Raw genomic sequence first — 14,112 nt, forward strand, 5'->3', positions numbered from 1 at the left:
AAATGCTACAATGCCCAAATGTTTCAGGAAGTGTTTTACCTTTGGACCTTGGGTTACCTTGAGCTTTTTTTGGAAGTCTTCAATAATAATAAATGGGCTATGGAGAAACCACAAACAAGTTTGGGAGTTTGGAAGAAAGATGGACTAGCTCATGGTTTTGGCCTTGATAACAAAGATATCATAAATTGCATGCCTTATGATTAAATGCAACCTCCCATGTGTTTTTCTATTTGTATTATGAAGGGGCTGTTAAGGCTCATAGAGTAGTGTGCATGGGCTTCAATGATAGTAGGTATCAGCTTGTCTGTCCAACATTACTCACAACCTTCAACAGAGTCTTGATTTTCTGACAAAGCGATGAGATGTCAAACCCAAACTGAACCCATAAACGCACCGCTATAGAAATGTAAGGGAGGAGTAATACATCCACATCCATGTGTTCCCGCAGTTTATGGTTTGTGACCCTCCTTGCCTCTCCCCCCCCCCCTCCCCCACTGCTCCACTGATCAGCCTCCTGCTTCACTGCTCGGCGGTTCAATATTCTGCGTTGGTCCTGTCCCCCTTTGTGCTGCTCTCACCTTTCCCTGACTCTAAAATATTCACCCTGTCATCGGCCTCTCCTTCAACGAATACGCTGCATTGTGACTTATCATTTACAATTCTCAAATAAAGTAAACTCACCCGAACACACTGAAAAAACTGAAATGAACGAAACGTATTATGTTAACAAATGTCACATAAAATATTAGTTTAGTTGAAAGCAATACAATTAAGTTGAACCTACTAAAACTGAATGTTATTACTTTCAACTCACCCAATACAAGTATGTGAAATCTGTTGACATAATACATTTAATTGAAGTCAATGTTTCAGCTTTTTCAGTGCAGTATATTAAATGCATTGTTAACTTCCCAATTAAACACCTAAATGCCTCTTATAATAGAACGTTTGTGTCTGCTTTTACCGTTTGAGGAACATTACCGTAACATTTGGATAACTCAAGAGAAAAACACATTCATTTTAAGATATGGCCGCCAGGTACATCAAACTGTGGTTGTGTGTTCTCTTCCTCTACACTACTCAGCAGACAGCAGCCACTTCATAATGTCGACAGCTCACTAACATTGGCAGAGTGATCCGAAAAAGAATGCTGACCCATTGCTCCTGGATTTGGAAGTCCATTGATTAGTGGATTGATCGTGTGGATTTACCAACACTGTAAGTGACTTCAGAGCAGTGCCATGATGAAGTATTTTTGTAGGCCGACCCAGAATAGCATCACAAGGGCTCTCTTGACAAAATGCTATGCAGTTGTTTCATTGGATTTCAGAGTATAGCAGAAACAGATCTGTTTGCTTCCGCTAAGCTAAAGTTAACTAATGATCCGCACGATGACATTTATTAGTCTCATTGAGTCACTTGTTAGCAACCAAGGTTTTTATGACACTTTAGACATGATGATTGGGGTGTTTACTGACGTATTTTTGTCGGAGGAAATAACGTGAACATTTCTGAAGCTTGTGTGAACCACAGAACTTATTTCAGAGCTCGAGCCACAAATACATTAAAGAAAACGCTGACTTGGCGACGAGGAAACTAAATGTGGTCAAATGCTGACTTGTTTATTATAGGACTGATTCCTGAACCACTTAAACAGTAGCTAGCTACTTGATTTTTTAAAATCCCATATCCTCTTGTGAAGATGTTTGCAAAATCAGAGTTTGTTATATCAGGGCTTCCCATTGAGCAATTCCTACTCTCTTCCTACAAAGAGAAATACTCAATGTTTTTAGCAAATGGAAACGTTTTTAGTCAATTGTTTCAAGCATATTTTTTTAATATGAGAAAAGACGTAGCTACTAAATTCAACAATTTCAAGTGGAGCGGTAATTAACACACTTTTTCATCATCAGTTAGATTAATCTAGATAAATAATTTAGTATAAAATATCTTATCACATTTTGGAAAATGTCCATCCCAGTTTGCTCAAACACTAAGCTAAGATGTCCAGCTTTGTCAATCCAAACCTACAAATATTCAGTTTAATATGATAAACTGAGTCTCCATATTTGAGTTGAATACAGCTTTTTATGCCATTGTCACTTTCAAAATAACTTAAACTGTTAATCGATTATCAAAATAACTGGTCAAACATGTTGCCTAAAGAGATCTCCTATGACGCTGAACGCAGTTAATGATGCATAAATAAGAGTTAGGTAATTATAAGTAAGCAAGTAATTGTATATATACTGTATGCACTGCCACTGATTTAATCCAATTCAATAGATGAATGATCATGAAAAGTTACAATACTGTCATCATTTTGGTCTGATTTAAAAAAGATCATGCCAAAAGAATAAGTGCACCTTCAAAAAATCTATTTCATTTTACATTTAAAGAATCAAGAACAAGTACCCCCCTCCCTAAATGATTAACAAATAAAAATGGTCAATATGTGTTTTATTATACAGTGAATGGTCGTAAACATCGGTCTCATGAACTTAATTGGCACAATCAAGTATGTCTCATAAAATAAACATTGCTGCTGCTGGCAGTGTATGAGACCATCAATGTGAATAATTTGACATTTTGATCCATTAAAACCTGTGTGAGTCGAGGCTGTTGGGCTAACTGAGCTGCAAATGACTGTTTTTACTGCAAACACGCTCAGATAATTAAAAGAGGACGCTGCGTCTCACAACTGAAGGTGCATGATGTTGCTGTGCATTAATGTATTAACATGTTCTGTATTTTTTTCAATGAGGACATAGTACAAACTAGCACAGTGAGCGACCACATAAATAGAACGGCTACAAAAGTTTGGTTTGTTTGCATTGAACTGTGTGTCCATCGGTTTTATACAATACTGATATTGAAAGTCCTGAATACTGGAGCTTTAAGTAAACAGTTGACTGTTACAGAAGTCGAAATATTCCATATATAACGTTGGACTAAAGTAAAATCATTTTCTGTTACATATAAAATGTTCAGATTTATAAAGATATCCTTTTGAAGGCAAATATGTGCTGGCGATGAAATAACTTAATACAAAGAAAAGGTAATGCATGATAAATAAACATGAAACAAACAATGTCTCCGTGATCCTGAGAGAGGTATTTGGTTGAATGTATTGAACATCACAATCATATTCTGCTATTAAAAGATACAATCTTGAAATACACAAGAACTCACGGATGGAGCTGTTTGTCAGTACGTATAAGAAATGCTGCAATGCACCTTCACATTAACATTTTAAGGACAACTGTGTCAAATATGTGGCAGAAAAGGTTTTGTAAACATAAGAAAAAACACTTTCTGCAGCATATAAATCTGTTTGTTTATTGCTTGATCAATGAGGCCCAGCACTGTGAATGAACCAATGAGTCAAATTCACATTAAAACAATCTATCGATTGGCTAAACAATACTGACATACAAATATAGAGATTTATAAATAGTTAAATAGAGCTCGCAAGCAAGTAAATAAATAAATACATAGATGAATAAATAACATTTAAACGAAAAAAAGTGTCGATTTGCCTTCAAAGAATCTGAGTTTCGTTTACCAGACAGTGCCTTCGCTCATTTCTGAGGAGGGCTGTGACAGCTGGTTGGTGTACCCGTTGTCACTGAGGGACACAGAGGTGTAGGGCGTGCTGGGGCCACACATCTCACTGGAGATGCTGTGCATGGAGCCCGGCATGTTGGGCTCCGGGCTGGGTGAGTCCGCGGGATGATGGGATACCGTGTCAGAGAAACAGTGCACCTCTCCAGGACAGTGGTGCCCTGGGTGGTGGTGGTCCATCCCTCCTAATGGGGTGCCGGAGGGGATGGAGGAGGGCACGAAGCCCAAGTCTGCTGGAGTTTGAGCATGAGACGGCGGGGGGCCTTGGTAGTACTCGTAATTCCCTCCTTGGCCGTAGTATTCCCCCGGATAATCTGAAAGTCATGTGAATATCGGGATTAGGGATGGAACACATCTGAATTTGAAGGATTTTTTTTAATACATTGTCGAGGACAAAACAAACCTAAGGATGCACATTTCATTATTAATAATGGCACTATTTCACTTCCTAATTTCTTTTATTTCTAAGTATATTGATGTTGCCCTGTTGGAGAAGACTAGGATTTAAGATGTTCATTGCCAGCAACTAGATGTAACTAGTTTGTATAGAATAGCGTAATAAAACCTTTGATTCTTGAATAATTCACATTAAGAAGATTATCAATCCTACATCCCCAAAACATGCATCAAAAAATTCCTGCATGGCCATAGTATTTACCGGGATGTGAATATCTGGATAAGTGCATGTAATATATCAATATTTAAAGGAGAAAATATAAAAACAATTGTAAAAAAATCATCAGAAACTATAGATGATAGAAAATGTAAACCTAAGGACATTTAATTATTTATTATTGCACTGTAGAAATTGTGAGAAATTAGAGATGTACGACTTTGACTTCACAGCATGTGTTTCATTTATTTACTGAAAACTCAACAAGAAATCAGTTGGAAACATTTACTCTGAACATGCTATGTTTCAAAAGTAACACACTGACAATATCCAACTGTTACTGTAGGGGAGAAGGTCAAACATCACAGAAATGGCAATAGGCTGATTGCTAGTATTAAACCACAATGAAGTGAAATGTGTCCTCTAGGGCACTATTTTACCTCCTTATTTACTATTGAAGGAGCCTAGGATTTAAGATGCTCAATGACTACAACATGTACAATTTAGCATATGACAATGAAGCTTTTGAATGTTAAATAATTCAAATTCTAAAAGAAATGTCATGCTGAAATCATGCAGCTTACCTCCATAATAAGAGAAGTGTCCAAGCTCCTCTGCTTCCAGCCTCTCTCCCAGCGCCCTCATCCTCCTCTGGCCGCGGAAGAACACGTGCCTCCGGCCGCCCAGGGAGCTCAGCTGCTTCATCCGCCTCTCCTTGGACCTCCGGTTTTGAAACCAAACCTTTTAGGACAAAACATTTGGTTAAACGAGCACTGTGTGGATGACTTACAGTAGAGAGAAGAACAGACTTATCACAAAAAAACAACAACACATAGCCCTATATTTCGGATATTTGCCTCGTAGGGCCGTGGATGAATGAGAGCAAGAATTCGTGCGTACAAATGTATTATTTCAAAGTTCAAATCGAAATGATAAAAAAGTCATTGTACATCTCAACAATATTACCTTGCACTTCTTGTCACAAAAATAGAAAATGCGGTTGAGGTTAATAACAGATATTAATATGATGGTCGGAAGTTGGAGAGGATAAATGCGAACAAATAAATGCTGGGGATGAGTACTTTTAACGCATTTCGATCAAATGCATTAACAGAGGCGTCAGTCCACGAGGAAATTTCATCAAGGGAGCTTCTTAAAAATGTCCATGGACATGAGTGCTAAGTGAGTCCTGCTTTTAACGGTTTTAGCGCGTGGGGAGTAAAGATTATGGATCAAATTGGTTTGGAAACCATATCTTAAAACAAAACAAAAAACCAGCAGAGCATCAAGGAATAATTCCCTAAGGGTGTCAACAAAAGCCTTTTTCGGTCCATAAATGCTATTAGGGAGTTTTTTGTATTATATTATAATCTACACCCCTGACTTTATTCTCAGCCGTGTTAGTCCTCAAGGCACAATGTATCCTTTTAATGCTGCAGTGCTGACTGACCGATAATAGTGTCCGATAATGGATGTAGATAGCTAATTTAATGCAGAAAATACACTTATTTATTTTCTCCCTTCTGTCTTTTACCTGGATGACTCTCATAGTAAGGTTGGTCTCGTGGGACAGCTGCTCCCGGATGTGTCTGGTGGGTTTCGGCGTGGCCGTGAAAGCCGCTTTCAGGATCTCCAGCTGCTTGGCTTTAATGGTGGTCCGAGGCCCGCGCCGCTTCCCGACAGCGCTCGTTTCGTCATTATCGTTGTTGTCTTTATCGGACACATGTCCCGTCTCAGAGTCCTTCCCGTCGTCCTGCGGGTCCTGGGAGTCCGGAGACAGGCTCGGGTCGCTGCACGTGGTGACTGCAAGGAGGAAAAGATAATGAGCTTTAGAAAAAAATGATCAGGAGAATTTAAATCATAGCAGCAAAACCCTCTAGAAAAGTATTCATTTAGTGGCAGAAATGTGTTTTTAATGTTAAGGAACCATGTCGCCAATAAATGACAAAATACACCAATTATATTTGTACTTAAAAATAGAGAAAGAAATAAAGAATTGGAAATATGCTGATAATCATAATAATAAAAACAACAATTTTAATAGTGACAAAAACCGTTTTTTTTAAATAATAATAATAATACAAATAATACAAATCACAATAATAATAAAAACCTTATAACAGGGACTATAATAATATGAAAAATATTGTTAATACTGCTACTACTCCTAATAATAATAGTAATAATAATAATAATACCTAATTTACCTTTTATTTATAACCAGATTCCGAAAATATATATACAATCATAAAACATAATGAATGCCTATTTTCGAATGGCTTGGTTAACATAATCACCTGAAAGGAGGATGGTGTCTTTTCCATTGTTGTTCTGATAGTCCTCCTTACAAACAAACTTGAATTCGTCCAGGATGTACAGCTCCTCCCCGGTGGACAGCTGTTTGTGGCACATCACACAGGTGAAACAGTTCAGGTGAAACACTTTGCTCTTGGCCCTGCGGACTAGATCACTGGGTAAAATCCCCTGGGCGCACCCGTCACACTTGGTCCCGAATGTCCTGTTGGAGATGGAGGGAGAGAGAGAGAGAGTCAGGGCCAGGGGGCAGGTTCAGATCAGATGCAGGAGATGAGAACTTTTCCTTTGACACGTTTTTTGTATATTGCTAACAACTAACAGCACATGAGTTATTACATAAATCATGAACTGCTGTTTTCTGTAGGCCTACTTATATATATACACTTTAGAAATGAATGACCAATATCTAATAATATAGACATTTGACATCTAAAGTAAAAGTGGATGAAAAGCAATTAAATATGTTTGTAATATAATCTAGTCATGACTACAAGTTCATTATTGCACGTGCAATAAGGGGTAGCTCCGTTAGCATTGCAATGCTGCAGAGGGGTATATTTCCCAACACATCTATAAACTTGTATTCAGATGTTTATATATTCATATTTTGATTGTATATAATGCTATATTTATTCTTGAGGAAAACATACAAAAACACCACCAATACATAAATGAATAAACTACAACACAATTTTCTCACAGTAAAAACAAAGACGGTCTATTTTCTGTCAGAATATGGTCCAGTATTTTGTAATACAGGCCCCTTCAACAATTTAAGAATTATTTTCATTCCCCTAGACTGTCAAATACATGTATTTATTTGTATGGGCTCATAGAAACTATATTTGACAACATTTAGTTTTCCTGTTTTTTCCAAACCCACACACCCATTGCTTACCTAAAGAAGTCGTTCTTACAATACAGTTTCCCTTCTCGTGAAAAACACTTCTCTGTCAAAGTGCATTTGCATTCGCAGCACTGGACACATTTGATGTGCCACGGTCTGTCCAAAACTTTGAGTAAGAACCTATCAAGAATAGGCTTTTCACAGCTGGAACACTGAACCATTGTCCGGAGTTATTCCAGCTCAGTGTGTGGGATATATACTCTCTTCTTTCTCCAACGTCCCCCGACTTGCTTAGGTTTGATGATCCCAGAAATCCAATGTATCCAAAATATATCGGAATAATAATTACATCACCATCCGCGAGATTAAATGCAGCTCTTCTGTTCCAACAATCCAAATGTAGCGAGCGGCTCCAAACGACAGGTTAAAGGTGGAAAAAACAGCATTTCAGAAACAAAATGATAGACTGGAGATCATCGCGGGCCCGTCACGAACATCCGAAGTGTGCGAATTTACGGGGAGAAAAGCAGCCTATACCCAGTGTGCGATATATCCTGAGTGGTGTCTAAAGTAGAGAGAAATAACAATTAAATGCTATCAGTGCGCTAAGCCTTGTCATTTGTGTCCCATTTCCCTGTGATGAGCTCTCAGTCGGAGAGAAAACCGTAATGAGCGCACCTCTTAAAGCTCAGCCTATTGCCTATTAAGAGAGCCGTGACGTCACCGGCAGGAGAAACCTATGAGCGGCGCTTTCAATTCACTCCACAACATGCACTCAGTATTATGTAAAAAATACATCAACATATGCAGTTGTAAAATGTTTAATATAGAAAGAAAAATATATAAGAAAATAAAGAAAATAAGTTGAAATAAAATAATTCCAAAATGCGGAAACTTTGAATGCAGATATATTTTTGAATGAAATAAAAATACATAAAAACAGTCAGATACGTGCCATATGTAAAACCGTGTAGAGAGCAAACATTTTAAATGCTATTTGTATATTATAATATGATACATTAGTTTGTGTTGAAAAGTTGAACACTGAGCATATAGGACTAATATTTGAAACCGTTGAAAGAAAAATATATAGAATAACAATATGTTCATGCGAATATGGTGGAAAACTCAGCAGGGGAATTATATTTTAAGCCTTTTAAAAAAAATAGAATATAATAAAACGTGTTTTCATTTGAAAAGGGTGTTTAAAGATTTTAATAACAACAACTTCAAATAAAGAAATTCACGTTTTGAGCAGAATTTAGTTAAACAATCATTACACATTAAAAAGGGGCCAAGTGAAGTTCATTCCAATATGTCGTATTGAAGATGACACTGAGGAGCAAAAGAAATAATATTAATTTAAAAAAGGACATCTTTACCCTCCATATTCTCAGAACCATTCTCTTTATTTTTTCCCAGTTTTCGCCTCTCAACAACAGCCAGCTGAGGGTCATCGATTATTTCATAGGAATACATTATTCCCTGGTTATGTGTGGGAGAATAAGACTGCATCAGAGGCACAGGAGGAATTATCAGCAGGCCTGTCCCGCAGTTTGGTGAGAGGACAGAGGAACAACCCGAACACAAGCCTTTCTCACGGATTAAAGCTGTGCCCCAGCACTAGTCTTCATCCCGTTTGAAAGGACACGGATCACTAATGGTTATAAGCTGTGGCATAGGCTGTCCCTTCCTGATGTTATCGCAGCGTGTTGGCGCGCTGGGGAGGGAGATAGCGCGCGTCCCCATGCAGGCTCCAGCTCTGTTAGTCCCTGATACCTCACCACAACCCGGCACCATCAAATTCAACGCGAAGAAAGAGTTTGTACAATCTTTCTTCAGGCTAATAAATACATTAGACCACCACCAACACCATATATTTTTTTTTTTTGGCATCATGACTCATGAGTGCAAAATCAGCAAAGTATTGCTCCTACACTCTTTTAGTAGCCTATATCTACAACATATTCCTAGAATAAAGGAAATGTGCAGTGTAAATACTTACACACTGACATTCCTCTGCCAGGTAATGTCTATGTGTTTGGTTCTGTTGGAACTGTGGATATAGCTCCAGGAATTTGTCACAGTAAATAAAAAAAATATTGAAGGAGGATGAAGTTTTTTTATTTTTATTCATTAAAACCTCCTGTCTATACAGTACAAACATTTGCCTGTCACTTATGTCAACATGAAACAATTATAATTTTCTTATATCCTAAAATAGTTTTTAATTCAGAACAATGCATTGTCAGTTGGAGAGAACATTGCAAAACTGAGCTTTATACATAACATTAATAATAATAAATGTATGTAAGCATAAGAGAAAAAACTGTGACAAATGATGTGCTCTTTTTTTCCATCGCTACTCACAATCAACAAACTTCCTTATTTTATTCACACCCACACTGTTGATTAAATAATCTCTTTATGTAAACCGTAAACAATGGAGGTGTGTTAATCCCTAGATTTCCAAACAACAATGTCTCAAGTAACAATGTATGTCCTGACATTTCCAATCTTAATATATCCTGACATGCAATTGTATTGGTAAACTTTCGGATAAATGGATAACAGGCACCAGTATTATACTTTACAAATTCGGATCAAATCTGAAACCTGATTGGTCTTTTCATTGTCACCCACTGTTACATAAGGCAGAGGGGAAAGTAATTATCTCCGCAGTATCCTAAGTGTGAGTCCTGTGGATAAGTGTCTCCTCCTGGATTTGTGTTTCCCCATCAGAGCTGTTGATTAGAAGCCTGTAGCCCAGTGAGCTGGCCCCCTGCACCCCCCAACACACCAGAGGTCTCTGTGCAGCTCTGGAATCTGGCAGGGTGCATGCTGTTTGTTTTGGAATGAAAAAAGCATGTCATTAGTGTTTGTTAATTGCAGCTAATTGGCCCTAACGAGATGAACAGGCCACCCACTGGGACCGTTCATACAAATAATTTGCAGAAAACAAAATTAATTACTAGATGCTAATTAAAGTCAATTAAAGCTGATTAGGTAGTGGTGGAATGGGGAAGTTAAAGATGGGCGGAAAATACCTGGCAACGCACAATGTGACATGACAAATACGTCTGGCAGCAGAGCTCCCCACTGTGAAACAGGATGGCCTTTTCCAATTCGGTCCCTTTGTGCTGATAGGCTTAATCTCACCTCGGGAAAGTGATAGCATAACAACTGCCTAATAGGATGAGGATTGCATTTGGCAAAAGTTCAATCAACAAGACTCATTGGCAGCCTCATTTACTTGCTCCTTCTATATCACTTTCAAATTAAAGATGCAATTGGCTCTCAGTTTAATAGACTTTAATGATCTTCTCTACTGTTTGGTATACGGCCGTTTGGGTTGTGATATTCGAAAAATGGAATATTATAAACTCAGTCTAATTGAGCATCTCAGGTGTGTGTTTAGAAATACATTTAATAAAAGGCTCTTACAAGATACATGCAAAAAAATCTCTTTCAGCATGTGATCTTTTTAAACTGTTCATCTTTTTTTTTTAAATGTAATATAGTTGTAGATTTTTATGTTAAAAAAACCAAGTTTTTGATTATTTCCTAAATTTAACTGGAGTACAAAAACAAAAACCAAGTTTTTGATTATTTCCTAAATTTAACTGGAGTACTTTTACTGTAAACGTACTTCACCTGTTTGGTAGAGGCTCATAATGTGAAAATGTGTAGTGACATGATGAGACATTGTTTTGCTGCTAGGGTCAAAAGAAACTCAGAAAGTCCAAAATAATAACAACTTCCATTCAGAAATATATGTATTGGTTTTCTAGGTTAATCCAATAATAACCCACCTTTAATGTACTGAGAAGTGTTTAGTGTAACCTGGTTAATACACCAGAAGCCCTTCAGTATCAGACTCATAACATGTTATAATCTTCATGATCTGGGCTGGTGTGTGTGTGTTATTGCACCAGTGTCTGTGTCTGGCGTTAAGCACAGTTTAATATCCATTTCTGGCCAAGGAACATACCATCTGCAGTCTTTCTGCTCTGAGTCAACTGACCTCCTGCCTTCATGGTGTTTTAGAGCTGAGAAGTGGAACAGCTTGGCGTGACATTTGCAGTGCTCTGCATTCAACACAGAGCTTTGAACAGCCTGCGCTTCACTGAATTGACATAATGCAGGTAACATATAGAAATGCAATGGGGGAATACAGAGGTACTGTCATACCAACCCAGTCTCACATAAAAAAGTGTAATAGCTACTTTGGTCCACCAAAAACGGTGACATGGATACGTTTTTTCCCCCTCTTCCTTCCCAATGGCCAGTGCCCACTCAAGTAATATTCAAATTTCCCGGCTTAAATACAAAAAAACATGGCAGACACTATTTCTGTGGAAAATGGGACATTTCAGTATAGTTTCGCCATTAAAGTGCTCCTTTTTTTATTACATTTTTAGCAAGACATTTACATTTTACTTTCAGAATCTCTGTTCACTGGTTGTGTAGGATCTAGACATTATTACAGTGTTGCCCCATAAATTGTGAGATGGCTACGTTTTTTCCCATATTCATTTCCAATGGCCAGTGTTTATGTCACATGATCGTCAACTTTCACGGCGTGAAAACAATTCATAGAGTATTGTTTTAAGACAGCAATGTTTAAAAAATGTTTCAAGAGGAAATATTGTGTGGAACTCCCTATCCAGTGCATGAGCCCATACATATGGTAGGTATCAGGAGTGCTAACAACACAACTGAGAAATTAGAGTAATTTTTTGTATTGGTGGCCTTATTAAAAAAACAAGCCATTCAGTGGCTTCTCTTCCTGTCACATCCGTGAATATCTGAGTATCTCTACACATGGCTTGATAACTACCTCTACAAAGGTGCACCAATTTCCTTCATTATATTTCTCACAAGCCAATCAGAGCAGACTGATCAGAGCAGACTGATTTTCCTGGAGGGGCTCTTATAGAGGCAGGCGCTAAAACAGGGTGTTTGAGAAAGAGATTGGATACAAGTATTCTTTTTACTTTAAACTATGTAACTATGTTCATGTAGAAACCCTAAATAAAACTAGGAACCTAAAATTAGCACCATATGTCCCTTTTAATAACTGGTTTCAAGCTGTTTGACAATCTCAACACATGGAGACAGTTTAAAGGTAACACATGTAGACTCTGCAATAAAGCTAGCCCTCCCACACAAAACCACACTATTAAAGCAGGAAAAGCCATCAATGCAGGGCTGACAGCCACACAGAGGGCTGGGTAATCCATATAGACCACCTTTACATTGACCTGCCAAACTATATCATTCACAAACACACATCTCCATCAGTCCAACATCAACACATGATGGTTTTTCACTGGTATCGCTATAACACTGGCTTATCAATAGTGCCACAGAGGGAAAGGGGATACTTTCCACTTAGTATATCCCATAACCCACCAGAGAGAGTAGTCTTTATTAAGTTAATGTGATATAATGATTATTTTATTATCGAATACTAAAACCTTCAAAAACATATTTTTTTATTTGATATAGGGACATACATTTAATAAAGTGCAAACAATGCATTGTATATACAGGTTTCAAAGGTATAGACATAATAGAAGACACCATAGAACAATATTAAAAACCTATTTGTATATTTCATTTATTTATCTGGCTTAAACCAAATATGGGAACGGGAAGCGGACTTGAATCTAAGTCAAAATCTAGATAAATCTAAGATCTAAATCTAAGGAAGCTGGTCAAATAAATAACAAAATGAATAAAAATACATTTTAACACAGCCTAGAAACTTAAACTTAACAGACACACAACCGTAACAAACATAAATTGAAATTCAGAACAATGATGCCTAAGAACAGCAGAAGGTAGGAAAATACTTGATAAAACTCATGTATGTCAGTGTACATAGATTTGGCCTTTTTAAGCCTTGGACTTGCCTTAGTATAACCATTTCCAAAATGAATTCTTAACTCTTTCCAAAGCTGTGCTAAAGCAGTAAGATGGTTACAGGGGGAAAACCCACCCCATATCAGTGGACAGAGAGCGATCTGCCTGAGGGGGCCGTTCAGTGAAAGGGCCCAAGGGACGGAGTGCCCGCGGCCCCCGGTGATGATGTTGATTGATGCAGGCACAATTCAGACACCCCAGACGTTGCAGCAAATTAAAAGGCTATTTTGTAAAGTTGTAAAGGAGCAGAATGGCAAAGAGGAGCGATGAGCTCCCCCCCCCCTCCACCTCCTCCTCTGCTCTGTCACACCATCAGCTTCTGTTTAGTTTCCTCGGTGTCATCGGTCCCTTAGGGAGGAGAGCTATTACAAGCCTTTCATGCTCACTCATACTGCACCGCTGATGCCGCTTGCGCACATATGGGAGTCTGTGTGTGTGTGTGTGTGTGTGTGTGTGTGTGTGTGTGTGTGTGTGTGTGTGTGTGTGTGTGTGTGGGTCTCTGTGTTTGTGCAGAGGTAGAGCAAATATGGATCCATGCACGAGAGAGAGAGACTGTGAGTCAGTAGATGAAAAGTCAACAAGCAAATATTGATGAAGCATCCATGGGGAACTTCTTTTTTTAAAGTTCTTAACTAGCATGAGTGATAGCAGCAGCGACCCCTCCCCCTCCTGTGCATTAGCTCCTTATCTGTACATGATTTACAAATCATTTATCCTCAATTTGAATTTAATTGACCTGGCTGACCTGAGGATGCACCCGTTGCTGGCGGTGTGGGGAGAGGAG

General features: G+C 38.2%; 1 protein-coding gene across 1 annotated transcript; it reads right to left on the minus strand.

Annotated features, from left to right (window-relative positions):
• Positions 1–1,330: 1,330 nt before the first annotated feature.
• Positions 1,331–8,029, minus strand: LOC307020726 (LIM/homeobox protein Lhx1-like). The gene is made up of 5 exons (XM_079652258.1): positions 7,452–8,029; positions 6,535–6,755; positions 5,772–6,040; positions 4,822–4,978; positions 1,331–3,938 (listed from the first exon to the last, which is right to left on the minus strand). Exons 1-5 carry the CDS (start codon positions 7,619–7,621, stop codon positions 3,562–3,564), a joined length of 1,194 nt encoding a protein of 397 aa, XP_079508384.1. The 5' UTR covers positions 7,622–8,029; the 3' UTR covers positions 1,331–3,561.
• Positions 8,030–14,112: the final 6,083 nt, after the last annotated feature.

Source organism: Notothenia rossii (assembly GCF_949606895.1).
Source record: "Notothenia rossii genome assembly, chromosome: 9".
NCBI lineage: Eukaryota > Metazoa > Chordata > Actinopteri > Perciformes > Nototheniidae > Notothenia > Notothenia rossii.

Excerpts from the sequence above, each read along its gene's own strand:
- LOC307020726 (XM_079652258.1), bottom strand. The coding sequence starts at position 7,621 with ATGGTTCAGTGTTCCAGCTGTGAAAAGCCTATTCTTGATAGGTTCTTA. Across the intron at positions 6,041-6,534 it reads AGACACCATCCTCCTTTCAG|TCACCACGTGCAGCGACCCG; the intron begins GTGATTATGTTA and ends TCCTCCTTGCAG. Across the intron at positions 3,939-4,821 it reads ACACTTCTCTTATTATGGAG|ATTATCCGGGGGAATACTAC; the intron begins GTAAGCTGCATG and ends CATGACTTTCAG.